Source organism: Alosa sapidissima, chromosome 8 (assembly GCF_018492685.1).
Source record: "Alosa sapidissima isolate fAloSap1 chromosome 8, fAloSap1.pri, whole genome shotgun sequence".
NCBI lineage: Eukaryota > Metazoa > Chordata > Actinopteri > Clupeiformes > Clupeidae > Alosa > Alosa sapidissima.
In genome coordinates this window covers 20051978-20076977 of record NC_055964.1, presented here as the reverse complement: position 1 = coordinate 20076977, position 25000 = coordinate 20051978, and the positions used below count along the sequence as shown (strand labels likewise).

The window sequence follows — 25000 nt, the reverse complement described above, 5'->3', positions numbered from 1 at the left end:
TACCACTTAAATCGATTCAAATATTCTTTTTTTCATACAGTAGTACACTGTGAAGACTCAATCATGTTTAATTTAGAGCTCGGACAGCTGGACAGACGAACAAACTGTCTGTGTGGTGTGAGAAAGTGCAGGGCTGGCCGTGGCCTTGTGCAAAATGTGCGCCTACCAAGCATAGCTGCACTGACCGCAGACCAAAGGGCCTGGACACAGAAGTCCTTGTTCTGTCCATGGGAGTTTTTACTGATCCTCGACATGCAACACCACCAAACTAAGCCTCTTTGTCAGCAGCTCTCTCCAAGAGCATCACTACCACATGTGTGTATATGTGTGTGTGTGTGTGTGTGTGTGTGTGTGTGTGTGTGTATGTGTGTGTGTGTGTGTGTGTGTGTGTGTGTGTGTGTGTGTGTGTGTGTGTTTGTGTGTGTGTGCGTGTGTGCCAAGGGCTTTTCCGCCCTCGCCGGACCGCAATCCCAAACGGTGCCTGTCCCCGTGCTTCAGAGTGGCAGTGGGCTTATAAATCTCACACGGTTATGTCCAAACTCACTCCCCAGCCAACTCCCTTCAGAGACCAACAAGGCTTTTTTTACAGACAGGATAAAATCTCAACATCGTGTGCATTCAATCACCCTCATAAGAATTTTCTTTGTATGTCACTCCCTGTGAAGTGATAGATTGTTTATTGTCAGACGTCTTACAAGACGAGTTGCAAAACCATTTAACGTTGCGTCTCCCAAAAGCATTGCTGGGCTACATCATAGCTGAGACGCAGAGTGTACAAAATGTGTATGATAATAACATGGTTGTAGGACATGACAGATTTGGGAAAATTAGTTCTGGACTTTTTGGAGTATGACCAGAGAATGGATTGCTGTTGAAATGAAGTAACAGCTGACGCACATCACATAACACTTTCGATGGATTCATTTCTTTCTTCAGCATTAATATTATGTTCAAATTCACTATCATCGACATTCTCATCATCGCTAAGACTTCTTCATCCTCTCCTCATCCTCATCTTCTTCAGAGGAATGCGTAGCTATTTTCCATAACAGATCTAAGGCTAACCTCTGCCGTGCGTATAAAATGGGTGGCTGGTTTTAGTGCACTATACACCAAAAACAATAGCTTTTATGAAGCATGAGTAATGTCTTCGCTCAAATCTGACTAGGGACTCCAGGCCACATCGTAGAATGACATCACCGACCAGCGCAGACTTTCGCCACGCTCTCCTCTCTGTCCCTCACTCACATTACCCTCCAGCTGTCTTTTTTTTCCCTTTTTTCTCCTCTATCCTTTTGTTTCTCTGAATGTCGACACATTTCTACACATCTCTGCCCAATGCACTCAAACCTTTCTTCTCGATGCTTTTTCCATCTGCTGGTGACTGACATAACTAACTCCACTTGCCAAAGAGACAACAGACAATTACTTCCAAGGCTTATAATTTGGGCTCTGAACTCAAACCACCGGGCCCTATCCAAAAAAGCAATCAAGCTCTCATCCCCACTTGTGAGGAGAGAGAATCCACCTGGCATTTGAGTGTGAGGCAGAAATTGACTCCTAGTGCACACTGCCAGCAGTGGATTGCTCGTATTATTGCCCCCAAGTCTGCTATGGTCTATAAAAAGAAAAAGAGAGGGAGAGGAGAAGCAGACGGACCTCAGATATTCCCAGCTCTGTCCTCAGCGGGGGCTGTTCTGGACTGTGATACAAGTGGAGTGGATGGAGATAGTGTGGGCTGTTTGACCATCTGTTTGACCACAGAAAGAAAAGGCCATTTGTTGTTTGCCACTGAGTCCAGTCCAGCGCTCTCAGGTACCCAAAATCCATCAGAGAAACCCGAGAGAGAAGGGGAGAGAGAGAGAGGGAAGGAGAAAGGCAGAGAGAGGGGGAAACAGAATGAGAGTGAGAATAAGAGGAGAGAGAGATAGTAAGATGGAGAAAGGGAGAAAGAGTGAGTGAGTGAATGAGTGTGTGCGAGAGAGGGAGGGAGGACGGAGGAAGACAAAAGTGACTGGCTTACAGACAAGAGGAAATACCAGTCCCCACTCGAGAAGATTGCTAAAGGTTAGCAAAAAAGAATATCGCATGCACAACATCAACACAGACATGGCAACCGTGAAGGGGCACAGTGACCATTCATCAGTCTGTGGCACCCTCTCCGCACGGCCATCAGCCAGAGTTATGATGAGAGCCAGAGCAGACCAGAGCGAGAAAGCTGACCCACTCTCACGCAAGCCCTGATTGCACAGACAGAAGAATAATACTGATTTTGGACCTCTTGTAGGGTACACTAAGACTTCCATAATTGTAATTGTGCCACGGTGGTATTTTAGCCCATTTTAAAAACGTACATATACATTGACCACGCTTGACCACTGGGTCCTATGGGGGATTATTCTGTGAATAATGTAGTAGTTTGTGTTTCTCTCACTTAAATAATGGACAACGGGGAGGCTAAAGGATCAAAGACAAAAAAAACAGAAACCTCTCTCTCTTCTCCTCCCTCTCCCCCTCTCTCTCTGCCTCTCTTCCCTCCCTCTTTCTCTCTCTCTCTACTTCTCTCTTTCTCTCTCTTTCCAAAGAGCCAGCATATGTTTCAGTGCTGCTGCACTGAGAGAAAAAGAGAGAGAGAGAGAGAGTGAGTGAACGAGTAGAGGGGAGTGTAAGCAGTGGGGAGTGGGGAGGTGGGGGTTAAGGAAAATCAATCACTGTGCCTTTTTTCATCACTCAGCTGCCAGATGGTGTTGCGGGGATGTCTGTCATTCCTGGGTTCCTGGTATCTGTGTGACGTGAGGGCGTGGAGTCCGGGGGTGGCCGGGGGGGGGGGGGGGGGGGGGGCAGTGGGTTGTGGGGGGTGTCGGGGTGGGTTAAAAGGGGATCAGTCAGGGGAGACAGAAGGGTAACACTGATAATCACCACGCAATAGCTCCTCTAACCAATGCGCTCTGGGATATCCGGCTATATGAGACGGGAGGAGGGAATAACGGGGCTGGGGGGTGGATATAAACAGAGAGAAGGAGAGAGAGAGAGAGAGAGAGAGAGAGAGAGAGAGAGAGAGGGAGAGAGTAGCAGACAGAGAGAGAGAGAGACCCAGATAAAAGGAAGAGCCCTGGTTAGCACTAGGGCATTCACACACAGACACACAGCGGGGACTCACCCTGGAGATGGTGAGGGGCATGTTGAAGTCTTTGCCCCCCTGCAGTCTGAAGCCCCAGGGTGCGGGGCCCAGCAGGGACACACTGTAGTTGCTGCTCATGGTCTCTCGCTCTCTCTCTCTCTCTCTCTCTTTCTCTCTGTGTTGGGGGTCTGGGCTCTTCAGGACAGATGCAGGTGCCCGCACGTAGTGCCTCTCTGGGTCCACTTTCAGTTGCACGTGCTGAGGGGGAGGAGAGGGACAGCTGCTTAATCAGTCCGTTGTTATGGAAATGATGGATGAACTCTGTGGAAACATCAGCATATTTAATGTAGTGAATAAAACTTCTCATTATGTGACATGAAAGACAAAACAAAATTATACGGCTTTAAGCACATATAAAGGAGTAAAACACTCTTTGTTAGTTAGCTGAACAACTGTTAACAACAACTGTTTAACTGTTAACAGTTAAATTCTTGACGAATTAAGAAATTCAATTAAATACCATTTTATACAATCGAGACAAATTAAATAAATCCAGTGAAGAGTACCTGGTAGAAACATACAACACAATTCTAATCCAGAGAGTAAAGTACAATACAAATCTATTCTGTTGTGAAACCCTCGACAGATGGTGAAGCAAAATATCCAAAAAGAGAGGCCTGTACCTCTGGGTAAATAGGATTCCAGGTGGTAATACTGTTCCCTGCAGGTACTGCTGCATTAACTCAGTGTGCTCACCAGACTTCCCTTCAAACCCTCCACATTGATTCGGATGGCAGGGGCCGAGGCACTTTATACCGCCCACCAGCCGAGGGGAGGGCAGGTGGGGTGGGTGGGTGGGTGGGTTTGAGGGCCGAGCTTACAGCCAGATATTTTAAGAACAAGGACTCAGCAAGGCTGCTTCATTTAAGGTGAAACCAACATAAACCTGCCGCAGCCCAAACAAAAACTTTCCCAAGGCCCAGATTAAAGGCTCTACGAGAAGAATGTTCCACAACAGCAGCCGCAGACGGGAGCGAGGGCACGATATGGCCAGTCGATATGAGCCGCCCGCCACTCTAACCCGCTCGCTCTCTCCCCCTCTTGGCTCGATCTGAGGGATGCTATTGAGTTGATTTTCATCAGAGACCCAATATAGTGGCAGTCATGCACGAGGCCAAGTTCATAACTCGCCCTGTGCGCTCAACCACCCAGCAATGTTGGATTTTGATTGGGCTTTCATCAAAGCTTACTGTCCGTTTTATGGAAACACAATACCACATAATATGTGCCTCTCAGCATGACCAGACATGCCCTTTCTTCTCTCTATGAGGTATGTGATATTGGTCCCAGGCCCTTTCCATAATTTGATTATTTGCCATTGAAGGAGACCTTCAGTTAGAGGACAAGTCATTTGATCAAGTTGACCTCGCACCATTTCCCTGGTATTGTGCTTAGGTTAGATGCTATTGGATGAGGGAGCTGTACGTACGCTGTGTCCCTCTGGTGTCCCTGTGAACCCTGCGGCTGGCTGGGTCACATGACACCTCCGAGGAGGTGGAGGGAAGCAGGCGTGGGTGGGGAGGAAGGGGAAATGAACGTGGCAATTTTGGGACGGAGACAAAGAGCAGGTGAGATTCTCATCAGAAGGGGAGGTCAAACGGTGCGCAAGGCAAAGACTGCACAGCCCAAGGGGGGGGGGGGGGGGGGGGGGGGGGTTGAGCACTGGCCAGTCCACATGGCTGAAGTGAGACACTCACAGAATGCCAATAAGGATTACATAAATACAATAAAGGTCAGTCTAACAGTCCCTGGAAATAAAAAAAGATGTCCGCACTGAGAGGAAAAAGCGGATTTAATAGCCGGTTCATCATAACACTTTCATTTGTCCGGATAACACAGCAAGAGAGCGTGCTGTTTCATGGCTCCTGAAGGGATCGCTCTCCGTGTGTTCAGGACCAAGGCCTCTGGCAATGGATATGAGACTAACAAAAAAATGGCTCTCTTTTAACATCGACCGAAGATCAAATGCTCCATCTCCGTAATTACACCGCTGAAAAGCTTATTTAATTAGCCCGATTTATCTCCGCTTCTATCTACAACCTGGCCTTGTCCGTCTGAAAAAGGCACGAGAGCCCGGCGCTTTAAATGACATTTAATAAATGATCCACGCCAAACAAAAGAGGCTTTAGGGAACACATGCTGCTCGGCCCTGGGTTCCATGCACTCGCCCCCAATAAGTAGATTCAAACCTTCTGTGCACATCCCATTTATTCTCCCCACAAAGGTAACAGCTGGGGCCCAGGAGAACAATTCAAGGGGCTTTTCTGTGGGCGCAGATAGATGAAGCCAAGGTATGGGATTATGGAGCGTGTCTACACGCGCCGGTGCAGGGGCATAAATAAATAATACCACAAAGCAAAGACCAAAAAAATGCAGTTTCTGTTTATGAGGAGGGGGTAAAATAATACAACAGGAAAATTATGTCAATGGGGTTTTTTTTTCTCTTCCCCCCGTCCCGAGGGGTCTGTGCGTTTGTTTGTTTAAGCTCTGCCCAGAGGGAAAGTTGGCCGGTGTCCAGGAACAACAGCCTGAGATTGAGACGAGATGAGATGAGGAGAGGAGATCGAGCGGCCCAGCGCACAGCCCCTTCTGTGGGGCGCTCGGGGGTGAGAGGAGGACCCCGTGTCCTAACGATGCATTTGTCAGTCTAGCCATCTGATCGCACCGTGCCCCCCCCCCCCAGACCTAAGCTCTGTTAATCCCTCCTCCATCCTGACTGCATTAATATGGATGTTAAGGAGAACGACCCCTGCCCACCCTAACACGCACGCACGCACCCACACACACACACACACATACAGTATACACACACACACACACACGTACACACACACATATACACACACAAACACGTGACCTCCTCCCCCGCCACACACACCCTCACATGTCCTCTAGCCCTCCAGGCTCCTAAACACAGACACACACACACACATTTGTCACACAAGAAGGGGAGGGGTGGACAAATCTAGAGTGTTCTCCTGCTTTGGGGGACGTGCCTCCCCATCTCTCATGTTAATGCTGGGTTTCAATTCAAGACAGAGGCCGCTGACGCACACAGAGAACACCACAAAGCAAAAAGTATTTATTTATTATCTCTCCATTAATGGCAATGGATAATGGCATTCCTTTTGGGAAGTTATGGAGAACAAACTCAAAACCAATGAATTCTGTTGTTGTTGTTTTTGTTTTGCTGAGAGGGAAAAATCGTGGGAGTCCAGAAGTCGATGTGTTCCATGTGTTCCTGTGGGTGAGACGTCTGAAAATGAGGGAGCATTGAGTGTGCATTACCATAACTAGTTGGTTATTGTTATGCCTTATGCATCGCTGGCCTGGCCTACAACGAGTCAAAAGACTGGAACGTGAAATCAAACTGTCATTGGCTGGCACTTGAGGGAAACCTTGGGAGATGAATATGTCTGAATTCCCTTTAGTGCTCTCTATTAATCATTTCACCCACTTCACCGCTCTCTCTCTCTTTCATCTCTAGCTACAATCATTCTCTCTTTCTTTTTCTTTTTCATTCTTTCTTTCTCTCTATCTCTTCCACCATCTCTCTCTATCTCTCTCTCTCTCTCTCTCCCTCTGAGCAACAGCTTACATGTGATGGAAAAAATGTACTTCATCCAGGGGCACTTGTTCTCAAAGCATCTGTCAGTAAGCAGATACAACCAAATCCCTTATATCAATATTCTAAATGGAATCAATTACAATCCCCGACAATCATTTTCTATTCATAGTCCTTATGGTCAGATTTGGGCCAAGTCCACAAAACAATGTGATGCCGGCACATACATCAAACCACAGAAACCGAAATTCGTCGGTCTTAACTGGGCTGCAGCCTATCTTGTGTGCCAATCCCAATATTCGTCTTCACGTTTCCCCCAAGTGGAGATAGCAGCTGCTTTGTGTTTGCTGTTGTGCAGGAGGCCCTCTCACTCCAAATACATCACTGTTGTCCACTTCTGCTCCCACCTAACAAGGCATCGGCTTCAGCTCCACATCAGCTTGGGGGGGTGGGGGGATTGGGGCTACCCCTGGGTTCAGACCAAGTGTAGCTCACCACATACAGCCCGGGCCTCCCCACAGAGCAGACAAGGTTCATCCGTTGAACTCCGTGAGCGCTGCCGTGATTGACTGTTGCGGTGCCATTTGCATTTTCTCTCTCGGGAAATCTGATACTCTCTGTCAACAATTCAGGCTGCGTGGATGGTCATGTGCCCAAACGTCCAAGTCAAAGTATCGGCTTTCGTCTAACGCAGGAGAGGGGTTTTAGTGCGACTGTATGTCTCTTCTGCTCAAAATCAAATCCCAATTGTTTAGTTGGCGAGACCAGACCCCAGAGAGAAATGAGCTGCAGGAGGTATCATGAGGTTGGAGTTATTCCTAGAGCGATGCACTAAAAGACTGATGGCTCTCATCCAGCAGACGCATGAGATAGACCAGGGGACTGCTGAGCCTAGAGGACTTTATGTGTGTGTGTGTGTGTGTGTGTGTGTGTGTGTGTGTGTGTGTGTGTGTGTGTGTGTGTGCATGTGCGCGTGCGTATGTGTGTGCGCGTGCGTGCGTGTGTGTGTGTGTGTGTGTGTGTGGCAGACAGGCAGGTCCACGTGGGCTCCCCCCATCCCTCTCCCAAAGCACGCATGTGTGTGTGCTGCAGGCTAGTGGTGACGGCTCATGGCGAACAGAGCAGCTTTCAACACTAGATAACTGAGAGCGTGTTTTCAGCAGAGCAGCCCTGTGCCGAGCACCAGACATCTTCAGGCTGTCAGAGTAGATTGCCTGGAGCGTAGATTCATTTTTTTTTTGGTTCTATCAACTCCACCTGCTCTCTTTCTGTCTCTCACTCGTTCACACACACACACACACAGTCACTCTCTCTTTCAGACAAACCCACACACATGCATGCACACAAACCCACACACACACACATACACATGCGCACATTAACACACAGTGAAGGCTATATCTTTTCTCTCGTGGTAAGCATGCAATACCTAGAAAATCAACTATAATGAAAGACTAGTTTGTGTAGATATAGCCATGTAACATTTTATGAGATTTGTGACACCATGCATCTTCAACAAATAGATTGTTGGCCACATTTACAGTTGTCAGAAGTCTCTATATAATGTGTGTGAATTCTTTAAACTGTTCTTGCTGGGGTTTTTTTTTCAGCTAAGCCTCTAAAATACAGTATCTTCCGATGTTGATGACTGTTGCCACTGTGTTACTTTACTTTACTCTACTTTGAGTGTGGAGTTTGAATAAACTGTTCAAAGAAATTGACACTAAATTGACTTCACATACTGAATCCGTCATAAAAGTAAATTATAGCGCATGTTTGTGTCCGTTGACATGGTGAGCTAATGCTATTTTGTAAATATTAAATTCCCACAAACACAGAAAATGTGACAAATCTGACATCGTTATGCATGGAAAAAGGTAACAAAATACATAGGCTACAGAATATGTCAAACAATAGCGTCCCCATCACACACGGGACATCCTGAATGGCACCTAATGACTAAACCGAGATTTAGGCTACTTCATGAGGCAAAATATACAGTCAGTGAACTTTCAATTTATTTATATTCAGAAATCCTAACTGCCAGGAAATATTACATAAATCGTTGAACCCACGAGTCATTCGCTTGTACAAATCTGGATGGGACAGGGTTCTCTACTGGGACCATTCCGTGCACTTGTTCCGCAGTCCCGCTATCATTGCCGTTTGATAAAGACTCCTCTCACGTTTATTACGCTCATGCTGTAGCATTACCTATATCATAGTCACTCACCTTGATAAGTTGGATGGTTAGTGTTACTTCAAGATGAGTTCTCCTTATAGCGGTCGCCTATGAATGGGAACAGCTGAGCCCTGTGCGTCGGACCAATCTAGCTTCCGCTTCAAACTCCATCCAGCAGTCGCGGGGTGGTGAATATGCTCCATACATTACGTCATGTGAGGGGGGCAGTGCCCTGGACACAACATAGCCAGTCAATAAATGCAATGCATGCTTAATCTAAAACCCAACTCAACTGAGATCCAACATTTAAATGTACAATTTTAAACTAAAGTCAAAAATTGTACATTTAAATGTTGGATCTCAGTTGAGTTTCTTTTCTATGTTAATGACTGTAGCCTAGGCTACTTATTGAGTCTACCTCAATAAGTAGCCTAGGCTACAGTCATTAACATAGAAAAGATACCCTTTTTTAATGGGTCCAGTTACTGTATAATATTTTTATAGTTATTTTCGAGATTTCCATGGGATACAGGCTATTTTTTATTATTTGCAAAACAACAAGTAGTTTATGACAGTGAGGTCCCCACAAAAAGTCCATTCCAGGAAAAATAAATGTGGTGGAAATGTGTGTGTGGGCATGTGTGTGTGTGTGTGTGTGTGTGTGTGTGTGTGTGTGTGTGTGTGTGTGTGTGTGTGTGTGTCTGCGTGCGTGTGTTTGGAAGGGGTTTGTTTGTGAAAGGGGGGGGGGGGGGGGTATCAGTGGAGGAACTTCAGTCCACACAGACGAACAGTATAGTGTCGCAAGCTTGGTCTTCTTACTGACCTCACCTCCCAGGTATTCCTGCACTGTGATCACATAACCCAAGTCAGCAGAAGCCCCCGAGAGTGATGTCATCCATCCCTATCTCATCACACCTTTGGAACCCTCCTATGAAAAGAAATGCAATGAGCAAACAAAATGCTGAAAAACCTGTTTTTCGCAACACAAATTTGTCTCATGGTGTCAATTCTACTTTTAATATTAACCACCACGGCGAGTGAGACCGTGTTGTATTAACTTTTCTAGACAGCTAAAGAAATATGAGATTCACAACAATTTGTTGTACATTTGTTCTGACAACAATTTGTTGTAAATTCTCTCATTAATAGCCATTCTCTGGTAGCCTATTATCATTCAAGCAATTCGGTGATATAACTTTAATCACTTCACATTTCAAAAGAGTTCAGAAATGTTAACATATGCACGCAATTTTTTTATATGAGTAAAGGGAAATATGCGATTTATAGGATATGATCTTTCTGGTTGGCAAAATCTTAGGCTCAAGGTCACGGCATGGCCAACATATTTTAGGTGTTTCTATTGCCCTCTGGTGGCCAATTACATACATATCCTCTTGTATGTTGTCATGCCAATCATCCCATGAGGACAGATGAATAAGGCTACTTCAAAACATGTTTGTTTAAATAACTTAAATAAATCATCTAATGCATGAATAGATGATTCCCTGAAATGTCCACACAGATACACCAAACACTTCGGAGGGTCAATCATATCTCTAAGGTCAGAATCAAAAAATCATAGCCTAGGCCTACCATGCTATCATCCTACTTTCATATTATTACATCCTTAGTCATCCAACATGTGCCTCTTGGCACCCTGAAGCAACCTTTCAACATTCTCTCATTCCAATCATTTCTGGGATTTACTGCATGACTTCAGTGTCACAGTGGCAACACCTGCAGTAGCGTTCGAATCTTCCATGTATGGGCTGTTCCCATCGCAAACAACGATCCTCCCGGCGAATAAGCCTCTAATCGGAACAGAGATTGCCAGCGCTTCAAAGAGAGTGACGGCCGCGGGCCAGCGTTGTTCACCTGAGCGGTTTCGAAGGCCGCTGATGTTCTCTGAGGCTCAGGGAGGAAGGGGAAGCTGCTGAGGCCTTTTACCCCTGAGGGATTACTTGTGTTTCGGGTCAGTGACCAATCATAATGCGATGTTCATAATGATTCAGCATTAATGACGGCTGAACGTGTTTGATGAATTAAGACGAGCGAAAGAAAGCGTGTCATAGCCCGGCCTACTGTGTTTACAAAGTACTGGCAAATTCTACAGTTTAATATAGGCCTTTCATGTGGGTAGTTTCACCATCAGGGTAAGACTAAGTGTTTTCTTTCATGAGGCCTACTAATTAAACATTCTTGAAATATAGTCTATCGTTTGTTTGTTTAATCTACATCAATGGAAGGAAAAAAATATGGCAATGTTTATTGACAATTCTCAAATAGGCCTATATGACTGCTATAGGATAGTGGACTACTAAACAAATGTATTTTTCTCGCCATTTAAGGTTCAATATTTGTATTCAATATTTAAAGTGTGTATTATTGTTCCTTGGGTTAACCATTTAAGTAAGCCTGGTTAAATAAGTTACATCATCATAGCCTACAATACTTTTTTGGCATATTTATAGAAAATCTGTTGGCATGGACAAAAACTGTTTGACAGAAACAAACAGCTGTCATTAAAAATGATTATAACTTAATGATGTGTAATAAAATACACAAATATAATAAAAAATATGACCACTGCTCAGTCCTGCACATTCTCTCTGCAAAAATGAATCACGCTAGTCAATTTGTCTCCATTTCCTACTCCATCTCTTGCAATTGTTGTGTATGTAAATGAGTGTGTGCATGTGTGTGTTTGCCTTTGTGTACTGTATGTGTGCTTCTGTGTGTGTGTGTGCGTGTGTGTGTGTGTGTGTGTGTGTGTGTGTGTGTGTGCGCGCGCATGCATGTGTGTGGGTATGCGTACATTCCTGCCTGTGTGTGTGTGTGTGTGTGTGTGTGTGTGTGTGTGTGTGTGTGTGTGTGCATGTGTGTGTGTGTGTTTATGTGTGTACATACATCTAGTGGGGCTACAGTACATGCCCACAAAGGTTCATGTGCCCCGGTGTTTCGATGTCCCGGAAATCGTTGCTATTAGTAATAAACAGTTATCCAACATAATCACATATTTTGAAGTACACAAACTAATGTCAAGCACTTATACTTTGATCTTGAAAATATCCATGTACTGTAAATTTAAATTACCCTGGAAATTTTTCCATGACATTTGATTCAAAGAACTGAACTTAAACGGTACTGAGAGATTCATACAATCACCATACCTTTCCATTTATTTACAACAGAAAATGAGATATATCCAAAAATAAAATAACATTTTAACAACATTCATTTGAACTAATTAATTTAGTGAAATGGATAGATACTTCAGTATGAAGTCCATTTTCCATACTTGTAATACAGTTTTTCTCAGTCGCTTCGGTGCTTTTCTCACATCACTATTACAGTTTTTCTCGATCATTTTGATACCTGAAATCACATTCTCAAAACAGTTAACACCCGTGTCTGAACAAAAGCACTCTGGACAAAATGACACATTTTGCTTGCAAAAGGCTGTTACTCTCTCAAAACACTTAAAACATGCAGCAAAAGCAAATCTTGCCTTCAAACACTACAACTTGTTGCCAATTAAAAAACACTCTTTAATCAATCATTACACACTGGACAACAAAATGCAAAATCTAGTTCTCAAAATGAGCATTTTTGCTATGTGTGTTCCATTACTTTCTCATTTTTCTGGTAGGCCTATCAGAAAAAACTGTGAAAAGACAAAATGTACTGAATAAAAAAATAATTTATTCATTCCTCCCAAGATGTAACTGCCATTGACATGTAAGACATACAGTAAATACCTAGCAAGATACAGTAAATTTCATTGAACTACAACTTGTCATTTTTCATCGAAATAGACCTACAGTAAACACCTTTTGTACTGTTTTCTCCACCAAATAGGCAATACAGTACTTTGTCTAAATGTGCATTAGATCCACACTTGCAAATAGCAACACAGAACAGACATCTCTTATGGATAATGAATGATTGCTGATTGAAGAATTGTGCAAAGGAGTTTCACACAGGTGTATTAGAGATTCAGACTTATGCAAGTAATCTATACCACCTGTGAAAAGATGTTTTCCTTTTGTTTAGCATGGGAAAACCAATAGAGTTTGGGGCTTTTGAATGACACCTGTGTTAACTGTTTTGCAAAAGGGTGTGAGAAATGTGTAAACCCAATGAAAATGTGTGAACACATTCGCAAGAGATGACTTCCGCTGTGCAAAGAAAGTAGTCATGAAGACCAAGTGGGTTCTAGTTTACTTAAGCAGGTAAAAGCAATCAAGACAGCAAGACAGCACTATACAGTACTTGTACAGCCATTTGAAAACTACTTGTACAGCCATTTGTTCAACAATTTTGTATGTAATGACTCAAGCAATGAAATGAAGACTATTAGTTTTATTGGGAACGACTATTCAGCATCCGTAAGTATAGTTCATTTTGACTGACATGACATAAGCAAATGATCCTGTTAAAAAACAGAGAAAGAGAGTAAAAAGTATGAAAGCAACTGATACATGTCCAAAAGCATTTGCAATTTGTTCAGAGGAAGGAGAAATTGCTACTATGATGTGCACAAATGACTAAATGTTGTGGAGGTTGAACTAATAGTTATGAGAATTTTCATTCTGATCTGAAAAAAGCACCAAAGCGACTGAGAAAAACTGTAATGTAGTTGTATTCGTTGTGTACAGCTTTTTTTATTTGTTTATGGGGAAAGGAGATGACCAAATGGGTATTCCAAGTACGTGGTTTAGTGACAAACTAAACTAGTGGGTAAGTTAACTCAGAGTAAGGGGTAAACCTCCTAATAGAAGAGCTGTATGGCTTCATTCTCCTTACAAAACAATGCCATAGGGCCCTTTTTGTAGGAGCTTTACCACTTACTCTGAGTTAACTTATCCAGGTTTGTCACTAAACCACATACTTGGAATACAGGACACTAAAATGTGACAAATGTGAATTTTCATTTTAGTAAACTGCCCTTAAAATGTCCTAATCCATTTTTTAATAAATGTAAAAATAGTACTATTCATTTTTTGTAAATTCTTTAAGAATACAAACTCAAAATATATATATAAAATCCATTCATTCCTTGCTTGTTCTCCATACAAAAATACAAGACATTGTAGACAGCTAAGAAACCAAGAAAAGGAGGACTCAGGATAGGAAGCTCTCCACAGATTCAAGCAGTTCAGACGAACAGTCATACTGTTGCATGTCCAACACCAGCTCACCCAAGTCGCTCAACTGCAACTCAGGCTTATCGTCCAAATACAAGGCCTCCTCAGTCAGGCTGTTCTCTGATGTGGGGCTGATGATGATGCGGGGTATGCCGTAACATGGCCGGAAGTAACACTTTGGGTCCAGGGCGGTGGTCCGGTGGAGTTTCTCATCACGATGGCCGTCCTTGTCAAGGGTTGAGTTCCCCGTCTGAGGCTCCGTGGAGGCAACCAGCAGCGGGACAGTCGCCATGTTCAATGTGCCGGTCACCAGGTCATGATCACAGAGACTCAGAGACCCTGTGATGGTGGTCTTCTCCTGTGGATAACAGCAAAGGGGTTTCAAAGTGATATCAAAAAGTAGAGGGGAGAGGAGAAGGCAAGTGCTGTGTTGGGTCAACAAAATATTTTAAAAAGATCAGGTGCTCTTCGAGCGCGGACAACAAAAGTTATAAGGCAAAATGTGACTGTCTTGTATGTAGGCTTAAGATGTAGACTCTGAGGCAGTCAAAAAATCCGAGGCACACCGATCAAATATAAATCCTTTATTCTAATGGATACGCTTAGGCGTATGAACTCCTAAGCGTCTTCATCAAAAGTGAATATGTTGTAGGCTACTATACATCTAAGACTCCTGGAGATGAATTGTATAATGATTTTAAAATGCAATAGTTACTTTAACCCTTCCTAAATTTGTCATCTACCCCTTCTCAGGGTAAAGAATACATACATGCAGTACATGGACTATATACTATACAAATACACACAAACACTCATAAACATGCTTACTTTTTCCACAGTGGCCTGGGAGTGGTGTTTGATCTTGTGCCGTTTGACTGATTTGTTGTGGTCTTTGAGCAGGGGAAAGGAACACGAACTTCTGAAGGAGTCTGTTTTGCGGGACATCACATCGAGTTCTACATCGCCCCTCTTCTCGGACTGCAGTACGTGAACCTAAAGGGGGGAAAAGATGTGTAACATATGTGATTAGGCTTTTATATAAGGTGCCATATACGCGGCAAGGAATTAAAAAAGGCCTATACAACCAAACAAAAGTTTATAACTTCTGTAAAAGCCATGTTGAAATGTTTAGTTCATCAGATACTGTACATGATTTTAATGAGATTCCAAACAGGATAGAGGCCAGCCAATCAACTCCTAGTGTCCTGCTTCCACAGGGCTTTAGAATAATAAAGAAGGACACAAGTCCACCAAAATATGTAAGCTTGTTTTCACTTGGCACACTGACTTCCTCTGCAACTCCTCCTACGTCTGTGAACTCCAACCTTAGCGTCTTATGTCCTCACCTGAACCAGACTCACAGTTAACAATCTAGGGAGAACTTTCTTCCTTTATAAAACATGAAGCAAAAAAATGCTTTCAAATGTTCTTTACTTCATAAAAAATGTCTTGCATCCAAACCATCCCATCAAATTTAATTACGAATCACTGTCCTATTTTTAATAAGTCAATTGTTCTATTCAAGACACAAGCAATACAAGGCAAAGCTGTTGTATTTGGGCCTGAGTGCCAACATACTGTAGCACTTGACAAACATACAGCTGTACAGTACCACATCGCTATAGGACGTAGCTGAGGTTGAGTTGGAGGACACGGCATGGAGTTTAGCCTTGCAGACAGACGACTGTCTGCTGAATCCAGTGTCGTGGACGGACGTCTCGCTGTTGGTGGACGACAAGCAGTCCTTCTTTTTCTTCTGTGACAGGCAGGCAAGACAGGGCACCTTCTCCGCTAAGGTATTCCTGTGAATGAAATGTAATGAAATAGACAGTAAATCATCCTATTCTGAGATGGTTTAACCCCAAATGTTTTTATTAGCATTTTTATAGGTAATGTGTTTTGTTTTTGCAATATGGCTTCATGATGTCTTTGCAATAGTTTTCACCTGTATTTGGTGTGAATGATAGCATAGATGAACGGGTTGTATATCGTGGATGCCTTTGCTATGACTGCAGGTACTGTTTTGGAATAGGGAGTCAGCTTGTGGGCATACCTAAGGCAAGAAGACAGAGAGAGAAGCAGAATGCACCACCAAAAGTCGCGCCATCACATCATGGGTTAGATAAGGATTCAAATCAGTACAACAGCTCCACACGAGCCAGATGTCAGTTTGTATCTAGTTCAGCATTATCTATGATAAGTTGTGTATCAGAGATGTGTCACAGAGCTAGATGCACTGAAACGGTCCATTAGTAGACACCAAGAGAGAGAGAAAGAGAGAGAGATTAAATGTTGTGTAATCACTGTGGACATCATTGTAACAGCTAAAACACATTGCTAAAACTTACTGTTACTATAATGTTTTGGACCAAAAGGATTAAAATGAATGTTTTTAGGCTTGCAATAGCTCACAAGACAAGTCAGCCATTTATTTGTCACTGGAATCATTTAAATTTGATCAAATAAGCAATCCTGAATCCTGATTCATACGATGCTATTTGTAACTCTTGATATGTAAATTAACATGACAAACTGATGAACAAACCTAATTACCAGTACAACAGTCAATTTTATTATAATTATGGTCATGTAAATATTATTCTAATTCGAAGTCTTCTATTTCATTCTAATCTGCAAATCTAAAAAAAACATGTGAATTTCCTTAAGTGTTTTTGTCACTAAACGTATGTAATATTAACCTGATGTGAAAAACACATCACAACAGTGCAACTGAACTCATGAATGGAAAATGTAGCTGAAGTTGAGGGATTATATGTTTGCAGATGAGGCAGTGTATTCAGCCCTCCCCAAGAGCCAAGTGATGGAGTAGCTGAAGGACGAGCAGGTTCTACTTATGTGGAGCTCACTACTTAGATGAGGCGGGGAGAGAATTACTCTCTTGACCCAACACTAATCCCGCACTCGAGGCAACGGGCCTCAGCTCAGAGCATTTAGTTCTGACTAGAGATATAGGCAGAGATCGTGCATTAAATCCAGTGTTGCTCAAAGCGAACAGCTCTTCCAGACTGAAATAAGGTCAGGCAGTATATCCATTAGTGTAAATCAATAGATTCTAAAAAAAGCGTCCTAAGCAAGAGATTAGCCCAATAATAGCTGCAGCCATAATGTTCAAAATTAACAAATAAGTTACAACAAATAATAATAAATAACAAATGACACAAATTGAACAGTGAAACCGTGTGGAACCTAATGAGTTTTTATTGCTGTTGAATGACTTAGTCTGCTCCACCAAAAAAGCAACATCAGGGACAGAGAGTACTGTAGACCCCTGTCAAGGTTGCAGTATTGAGAGCTGGACCGAGGCACAGGGTAAGTCGAGAACGAGGCACACTTGAACTTGAAACCCGGAATCTTTAATGCAAATGCACACTACAACCACGAAACATCAATGACCGACAGGGGACTGAGGGAGACAGAGGGTTTAAATACACAGGGGTTAAACAAGGCACAAGTGGACAAGAAACAAGAGACAGGTGAACACAGGGCTGGAAATCATAATTAAACTAGCAGACTAATAATGAGGAACAGGTGAGGGGCGGAGACACTGACAGGTGACAGGCAGGTAAACACAAAGCACATGGGGAACAAACAAAGGAGCACGGACAGGACCCTTACATTACCCCCCCTCCAAGGGCCGGATTCTAGACGGCCCAAACAAAAAAAAGGTCCAAACAGGGTGGGCGGAGGGGGCTAACGGCAGGAGGGTCAGGCGGACGGCCAGTCAGAGACTGAGGGTCAGGTGGACGACCCGGTGGACGGCCGGTCAGAGACGGAAGGTCAGGCGGACGGTTGGCCAGGGACGGAGGATCAGGTGGACGACCCGGTGGACGCCCGGTCAGGCCTGTCCGGTCAGGCGGACGGCCGGACAGGGACAGAGGGTCAGGCGGACGGCCGGTCAGAGACGGAGGGTCAGGCGGACGGCCCGATGGACGACCGGTCAGAGCTGAAGCCCGAGTCGGAGCTGGATCGGGAGCGGGAGCTGGAGCCAGATCTGGAGCCGAAACCGCGACTGGAGCCGGAGTCGAAACCGCGACTGGAGCCGGAGTCGGAGTCGGGACTGGAGCCTGAGCCGGTGTAGGAATCTGACTCGGGGCCGGAGAGGGAGCTGGAACCGGAATCGGGACTGGAGCTGGAGCCAGAATAGGGACTGGAGCTGGAATAGGGACTGGAGCTGGAGCCAGAATAGGGACTGGAGCCAGAATAGGGACTGGAGCCGGAATAGGGACTGGAGCCGGAATAGGGACTGGAGCCGGAATAGGGACTGGAGCCGGAATAGGGACTGGAGCCGGAATAGGGACTGGAGCTGGAGCTACTGGAAGAACTGCAGGCCCAGGGCGTTGGGGAGCTGGGACTGGAGAGGGACCTGGTCCATCCTCCTCAGAGGACCAGTCGTCCTCAGTGGTTTCCCCCTCCTCTTCATCCTCCCAGAACAGCTCCCAGGGCATTAGGTGCAGCGGCAAGTCGGAATTAAAACAAAAAAAACTTGCCTTCTTCCATGTTTGTGGGTCGGTCATTCTGTCAAGGTTGCAGTATGGAGAGCTGGACCGAGGCGCAGGGCAAGTCGAGAACGAGGCACACTTGAACTTGAAACCAGGAATCTTTAATGCAAATGCACACTACAACCACGAAACAACATCAATGACCGACAGGGGACTGAGGGAGACAGAGGGTTTAAATACACAGGGGTTAAACAAGGCTAACAAGGCACAAGTGGACAAGAAACAAGACAGGTGAACACAGGGCTGGAAATCATAATTAAACTAGCAGACTAATAATGAGGAACAGGTGAGGGGCGGAGACACTGACAGGTGACAGGCAGGTAAACACAAAGCACATGGGGAACAAACAAAGGAGCACGGACAGGACCCTTACAACCCCCTCCAGCCCCATGCAAAGATTTGGTTTAGTCACATAATGGCATCAGCTTGATTGCATTAGTCACAGTCACACAGCCATGTTTCATTTGTCCCCTCGTACCTTTAACCTCTAGCTCCTTTCTTACGTATGAAAAATACGTAACTCACAATCTATCAAACCTGAATCTAATAGAATTGAAGCTTTCCAAGAGAAGTATATTAATAGTAGACACAACTGTTCCTTCCACATACTGTAACAGCACAGCATCTCACAACAAATCCAATAAAGTTGATCTGACAACTGTGACATTGTAGTCTGCATAATATGAAGGTGCTTACATCCATGCCTTCAATTATACCATTTCAGCAATAGTGAAAGTGTGCCCTTCTAGTTAGGATTCCCTGAGATCCATCTAAGGTGCCCACCAAACACCAAAGAGGGCCGAGAGGTGTTTTGTATGTGCGCCAACACAGCTTGTCCCAAATGCAGACGGACAGGTGGGGGAGTCAGCAGAGGTCCACTCACCCTGCCCAGGAAATGAGCGTGACACAGGCGTAAGGGGACCAAGACAGCACATACACGATGATGACCACAAACGCAATCTTGGCCAGCCGCCACTCGTTACGCATAGACTGCTGCTGAATACTGGATTTCCCCAGCCTCTCCAAGTCCCTGCATCAGAGCAAATGACATGCAAGCACTGATGAAGACAACTGCACAGAACTATCTATCTATCTATCTATCTATCTATCTATCTATCTATCTGTCTGTCTGTCAAGCAATTTATATACTTATACTATATACAGACATCTTGACTGACTTACTTTCTTATTGACTTCCTTTCCCTTACTTCCTTATTGTTTGCTTAATTATTCATTACTTTTATTCATAGTCTGAGAGTCCCTGTGATGCATAGTGAGACATGACTGTGAAATGCCTTCAGCTGACCTGCCGGCGTTGCGGATGGCGAAGAACATGAAGAGATAGCAGTAGAGGATGACCCCCAGGGGGATGAAGAACACGAAGCAACAGAGCATCATGGTGTAGCTCCTGTTGCCCACGGAGAAGGTGGTGTAGTCCCAGGTGCAGGTGGTCATCAGTCCCTCTGGGATGTAGGAACCTGCCAAGGACAACAGCAGCCTCAGGTCTCACTCGCTACACACACTCTTCTATTCCACTGCTCAGCCAATGTGTCATGTTGAAGCTGCAGTTGGCAAGTCTGACAGATTGAGGGGACTTAGCCAAAATGTTGAATGTTTACAACTCTCATGCCCCTCCACCACTACCACCGAGCACCCTCTCATCGAGTTTGTGCTCGTCAGTGCGCACCAGACTGTGATTGACAGTCAGATCTCACATCCCTACTCTGATTGGACCAGAAGAACTGGAAGCTGTGGATTTTTGCAAAACAAATAACAGGCTCTAGGTGGAGGTAGAACTGCATGTTTTTTTTCTAAAACCGGCTGATTTATGTTGTTCTGTCAGAGTATAGTGTCGGTGTCAGCGAATATGATAAAAAAAATCTTGCCAACTGCAGCTTTAATGCAATAGTTATGTTGTAAGCATTTACATTGGGGAATAAAAGGGGTTCAGCTTCAAGTTTCCTTAGTGTGACTTATTTGAATGATATTAGTTCGCAATCTAGTACTCGTCAATATTAACTAACTAGTCAGTAAGAAGTGCACTACTAACATACTTCACTAACTATACAGTGAGGTTGAGTAGACTTAATAAACTGTAACTACACTGTTAATATCATATTAAAATGACTTACTCCAGCCAACAAGTGGGGCCAGACTCCAACCCAGTGAGTAGAGCCAGACCAGCACTATGGCCAGTGTGGTCCTGCGTTTGGAGTTCCACTGCATGGCCTGCAGAGGGTTGGTGATGACCAGGTAGCGGTCGATAGAGATGGCCAACAGGTTTATCATAGAAGTGATGCCAAACAGGGCCCCACAGAAGGCATACACCTTACAGCCTGGGGAAAATAGCCACAAGTCAGACTGTATGTATGTCCAAATTAAAGTTATGCATACAAATGTGCTGCACAGAAAACACCATTAGAGTGTACCAATGTATCCAATCAAACCATCCAAAATATTCTCATATTTTTGGTTAGACTAATCCACCATTGTTCCCAAATGTCCCCACACTTGAAATCTCATCATGTTGGTCTTTGTCAACTACTTGGCAAAGGGATAAAACAAGTTTTACTTAATCCAATCAGTGAGGTCTGAGGAGAAAAAAAACACAAAAATGGAAGTTACCTGTTTCCCCAAACACCCACTTAGTGTTGAGAGAGTTGATGAAGAAGATGGGTGCCTGGGTGAAGGCCATGAGGAAGTCACTCACGGCCAGATTGACGATGAAGTAGTTAGGCAGACTCCTCAGCTTCTTATTGCTGACAAAGGCAAACAAGTTTGGTGTTCAACAGAGTTTCACCAAAGCCTTTATAATATCTGTATATAATCTGTCTATCTATCTATCTAAGTATAAGTATAAGTATAAGTATATATATTCTTTTGATCCCGTGAGGGATATTTGGTCTCTGCATTTATCCCAATCCGTGAATTAGTGAAACACAGTGAGGTGAAGCACACACTAATCCCGGCGCAGTGAGCTGCCTGCAACAACGGCGCTCGGGGAGCAGTGAGGGGTTAGGTGCCTTGCTCAAGGGCACTTCAGCCGTGCCTACTGGTCGGGGTTCGAACCGGCAACCCTCTGGTTACAAGTCCGAAGCGCTAATCAGTAGGCCACGGCTGCCCCAACTATCTATCTATCTATCTATCTATCTATCTATCTATCAATATTATAGAGCTGCCCTCATTCCACTTTTAGAAACCATGAACCCTGCCCACTATCTGTGGATTTACACAAAATCCCAAGAGCATGTTTGATTGATAGGTCGATCCTCTATAAAAATGTGATTACATTTGTGTAGGGGAGATTACATGCATAACCTATGTATGTCTGAGCCCTTGGGGCTCTACAAATTACAGTAGTAATGGTAGATTGCAGTGATTCAGTATGGAGCAGGTGTTTGGACAGATCCATCAAGGAAATGCCATACCGCTGTCTGTACCATATATGGACACATCCCATAAGTGGAAATAGGTCAGTAAGAAGTTCATGTCATTTTTCACACTCTAGATATTTTCCCACTAATTCCTGATACTTTCTCAGAACAGCCATCATGTATATTACATTTCCATCCTCTCCTTATGCAGTCACCAATAACCCACTTCTCTATTTACTTACGCACATAGCCTACAACGTCATCAACCTTGGAGTTCATTTGTAAAATTAAATTATTCATTACGTAATTCATTACGCAGTTTTTCTCAGTCGCTTTGGTACATTTCTCAGATCAGAATTGAAATTCTCAAAACTACCTGTTCAATCTTCACATCATTGTGTCACTTGTGCTCATCAAAAAAGCAGTTTCTTATTTCTTTTAACAAGTTGCAAATGCTTTGGTACATCCAAGCAAATGATTATGTACAATTATCTGTTGTTTCCTACATTATCAATTGCTTATGTGATGTTGATCAAAATGTAATATAATGGGCCTCTGTTGAATAGTCTCACCCCCCACAACATGTAGGCATTAGTTCATAGCATAAGTCTTTACATGCAAAATGGTTGAACAAGTTGTCACAATATGTTGTTGTGATGTGGATGAGAATTTGTGGCCCAACAGACAGGAATGTCAGGAGGTGTAGGAAGACTGCACTGTAATTCCTATAGCACTGTATAGTTTCTCCCTAAGGAGATTGTCCTACTGTATGTTTCACATTTCTTTTTTTTCTTTTCTTTTTTTCTTTGTGCTACGTAAGCAGTGCTGTCTTTTCCTTTCTGTATCGCAATGACATGGTCTGTCCACAAATTACAATACAAACAGTACAGTAAAAGTGTACATTTGAATCTTGTCCAGTCTCTTGCAATCAAACTCCCACATACACTAAGGTGTAATCTACAATTTACAAAAATCGTCATCAAAACTTTAGCCATAGTTTACTTCAGAGCATCCCTCCAGAGTACACTGTTATCGACAACATGACTAAGCAATTTGACTGTCTTATCCGTACACAATGACACAAGGACTTGTCGTTCTGATGGCACTGACATGTTTATTGACGCAGATATTTCTTTTTGAGAGATGAACTAAGGATTTTGATGGTGGCTAAGGAAGAAACTGCAGGTAATCCATGGTGCTCTGCTATTTGTATTCATTGTTTTGAGAAATGCACTTACTGTTTTGCAAATGTTGAGGATGTTTTGAGAAATGCACTTACTGTTTTGCAAATGTTGAGGATGTTTTGAGAAATGTACTTACTGTTTTGCAAATGTTGAGGATGTTTTGAGAAATGCACTTACTGTTTTGCAAATGTTGAGGATGTTTTGAGAAATGCACTTACTGTTTTGCAAATGTTGAGGATGTTTTGAGAAATGCACTTACTGTTTTGCAAATGTTGAGGATGTTTTGAGAAATGCACTTACTGTTTTGCAAATGTTGAGGATGATTTGAGAAATGCACTTACTGTTTTGCAAATGTTGAGGATGTTTTGAGAAATGCACTTACTGTTTTGCAAATGTTGAGGATGATTTGAGAAATGCACTTACTGTTTTGCAAATGTTGAGGATGATTTGAGAAATGTACCAAAGCGACTGAGAAAAACTGTAAAATCATTCTGTCATTCTGTTTCAGCTGACTAAATTATTTTCTTGAGTAGTAGTGTTCAAACACTGAAATGAAACAAAAATTTGACACAAAATGTGTCAGAATTTAAAGGACAATCCACACGTTCTGCCTAACACAAGAACATGACCTATTTTCTGGATACAATTAAATGTAATACCATTAAAGAGAACCCAAGAGATAATCCCCGGACAGTCATCCTAAACAATCAAAAAGCTTTTATGAATTTGTCATTATATGTTACAGAAAAGTCACATCACTGTGAATTTTTATGTCATGCCATACCTGATATGATTTTTATCCTGAAGATTTGAAGATTGTCTTTTAAATATCAGTTTCAGAATAAGGATGCCTTTTTCAGGCTTCTAGTGACAAGTTATGACTGTTCACGAGGCACATAAGGAAGAGTGAGTTTGTTGATTGCCTAAAATTACTTTGCCTAAAATTACTTTCCTCAAACCACACAGAACTACTTACTCTGAGTACGTAGCATCCTTCTACTCTATTTTTGAGACTGTTTCTCCATTAGTATACTCAACATACAGAGAGCGTTCCTCACCTTCCACATCTTTGCATTCAAGAGTTCACACATTTGAAGAGCGCAACAAATAGCAACAGGCTATATGCAAACAATGAGAGGAATGGACTGGCTGAGGTTGCCAGTGTAGTGAAAAAAAGAGACAGAGGTCTCAGAGGAAACTGAGCCTGCAGAAAGATTTGAACAGCCCGGCTCAGACACACACACACACACACACACACGAAGAGTGGTCCTAAGCTTTTAAATCTGATGATACTCATCTGCAACTTTGACAGCATCCGCATCAGTGCTACAGTAGGTGGTGCCAAATTCAAAGAAATTCATTTTCTTTGCATTGTGTTAAAGCAAGATAAAAGTAGCGGAGCCACACTGTCATGGATTACAACAAGGGCTAATGTAAACATGAATATGACATAAAAGAAAAAGAAATAACAGATCCTATACAATACTATACTTAAAATAGTTACAGTAAAAACGTTTTCAACTTTTCAACCGTCTCAAATGTGCAAATAATATATCCATCTTGGCTTCTAGACAGGCCCACTGTGTCAAACAAGATTATGCACCATAATGTGTTCATCTGGCTAACACACTGACAGGGATGGCACAAGGCACCGTAATACAGCAATGCAGAATGCTAAGCACCAATAAGTGTTCCTCATAAAGCTGGAATATTGACAGTCCATTCAATACTAAAGTACAGTACATTCAAGTCTTCTATGACAGCCATAAAAAAAAACATTTAAATGCAAACATGAAATGTTTATATATCTAAATATGAAACTCATTATTATTATTATTATTATTATT

At 43.3% G+C, this 25000-nt stretch overlaps 2 protein-coding genes across 2 annotated transcripts in view; both read right to left on the bottom strand.

Annotated features, from left to right (window-relative positions):
* The window catches only part of pdlim5a (PDZ and LIM domain 5a), a 62372-nt gene extending 58478 nt beyond the window's left edge, over positions 1-3894 (bottom strand). Inside the window, 2 exon segments of the mRNA XM_042101590.1 lie at positions 3161-3442; positions 3805-3894. Coding sequence (XP_041957524.1) covers positions 3161-3259 — 99 coding nt within the window. The 5' untranslated portion in view covers positions 3260-3442; positions 3805-3894.
* A 10095-nt stretch (positions 3895-13989) lies between these two features.
* Positions 13990-25000, bottom strand: part of opn4xb (opsin 4xb) — an 11332-nt gene continuing 321 nt past the window's right edge. The window contains exons 2-9 of the mRNA XM_042101108.1: positions 21221-21354; positions 20728-20931; positions 19902-20073; positions 19479-19625; positions 16021-16128; positions 15688-15877; positions 14904-15068; positions 13990-14433 (exon numbers count right to left, since the gene is read on the bottom strand). Coding sequence (XP_041957042.1) covers positions 14053-14433; positions 14904-15068; positions 15688-15877; positions 16021-16128; positions 19479-19625; positions 19902-20073; positions 20728-20931; positions 21221-21354 — 1501 coding nt within the window. The 3' untranslated portion in view covers positions 13990-14052. The remainder of the gene's footprint in view (positions 14434-14903; positions 15069-15687; positions 15878-16020; positions 16129-19478; positions 19626-19901; positions 20074-20727; positions 20932-21220; positions 21355-25000) is intronic.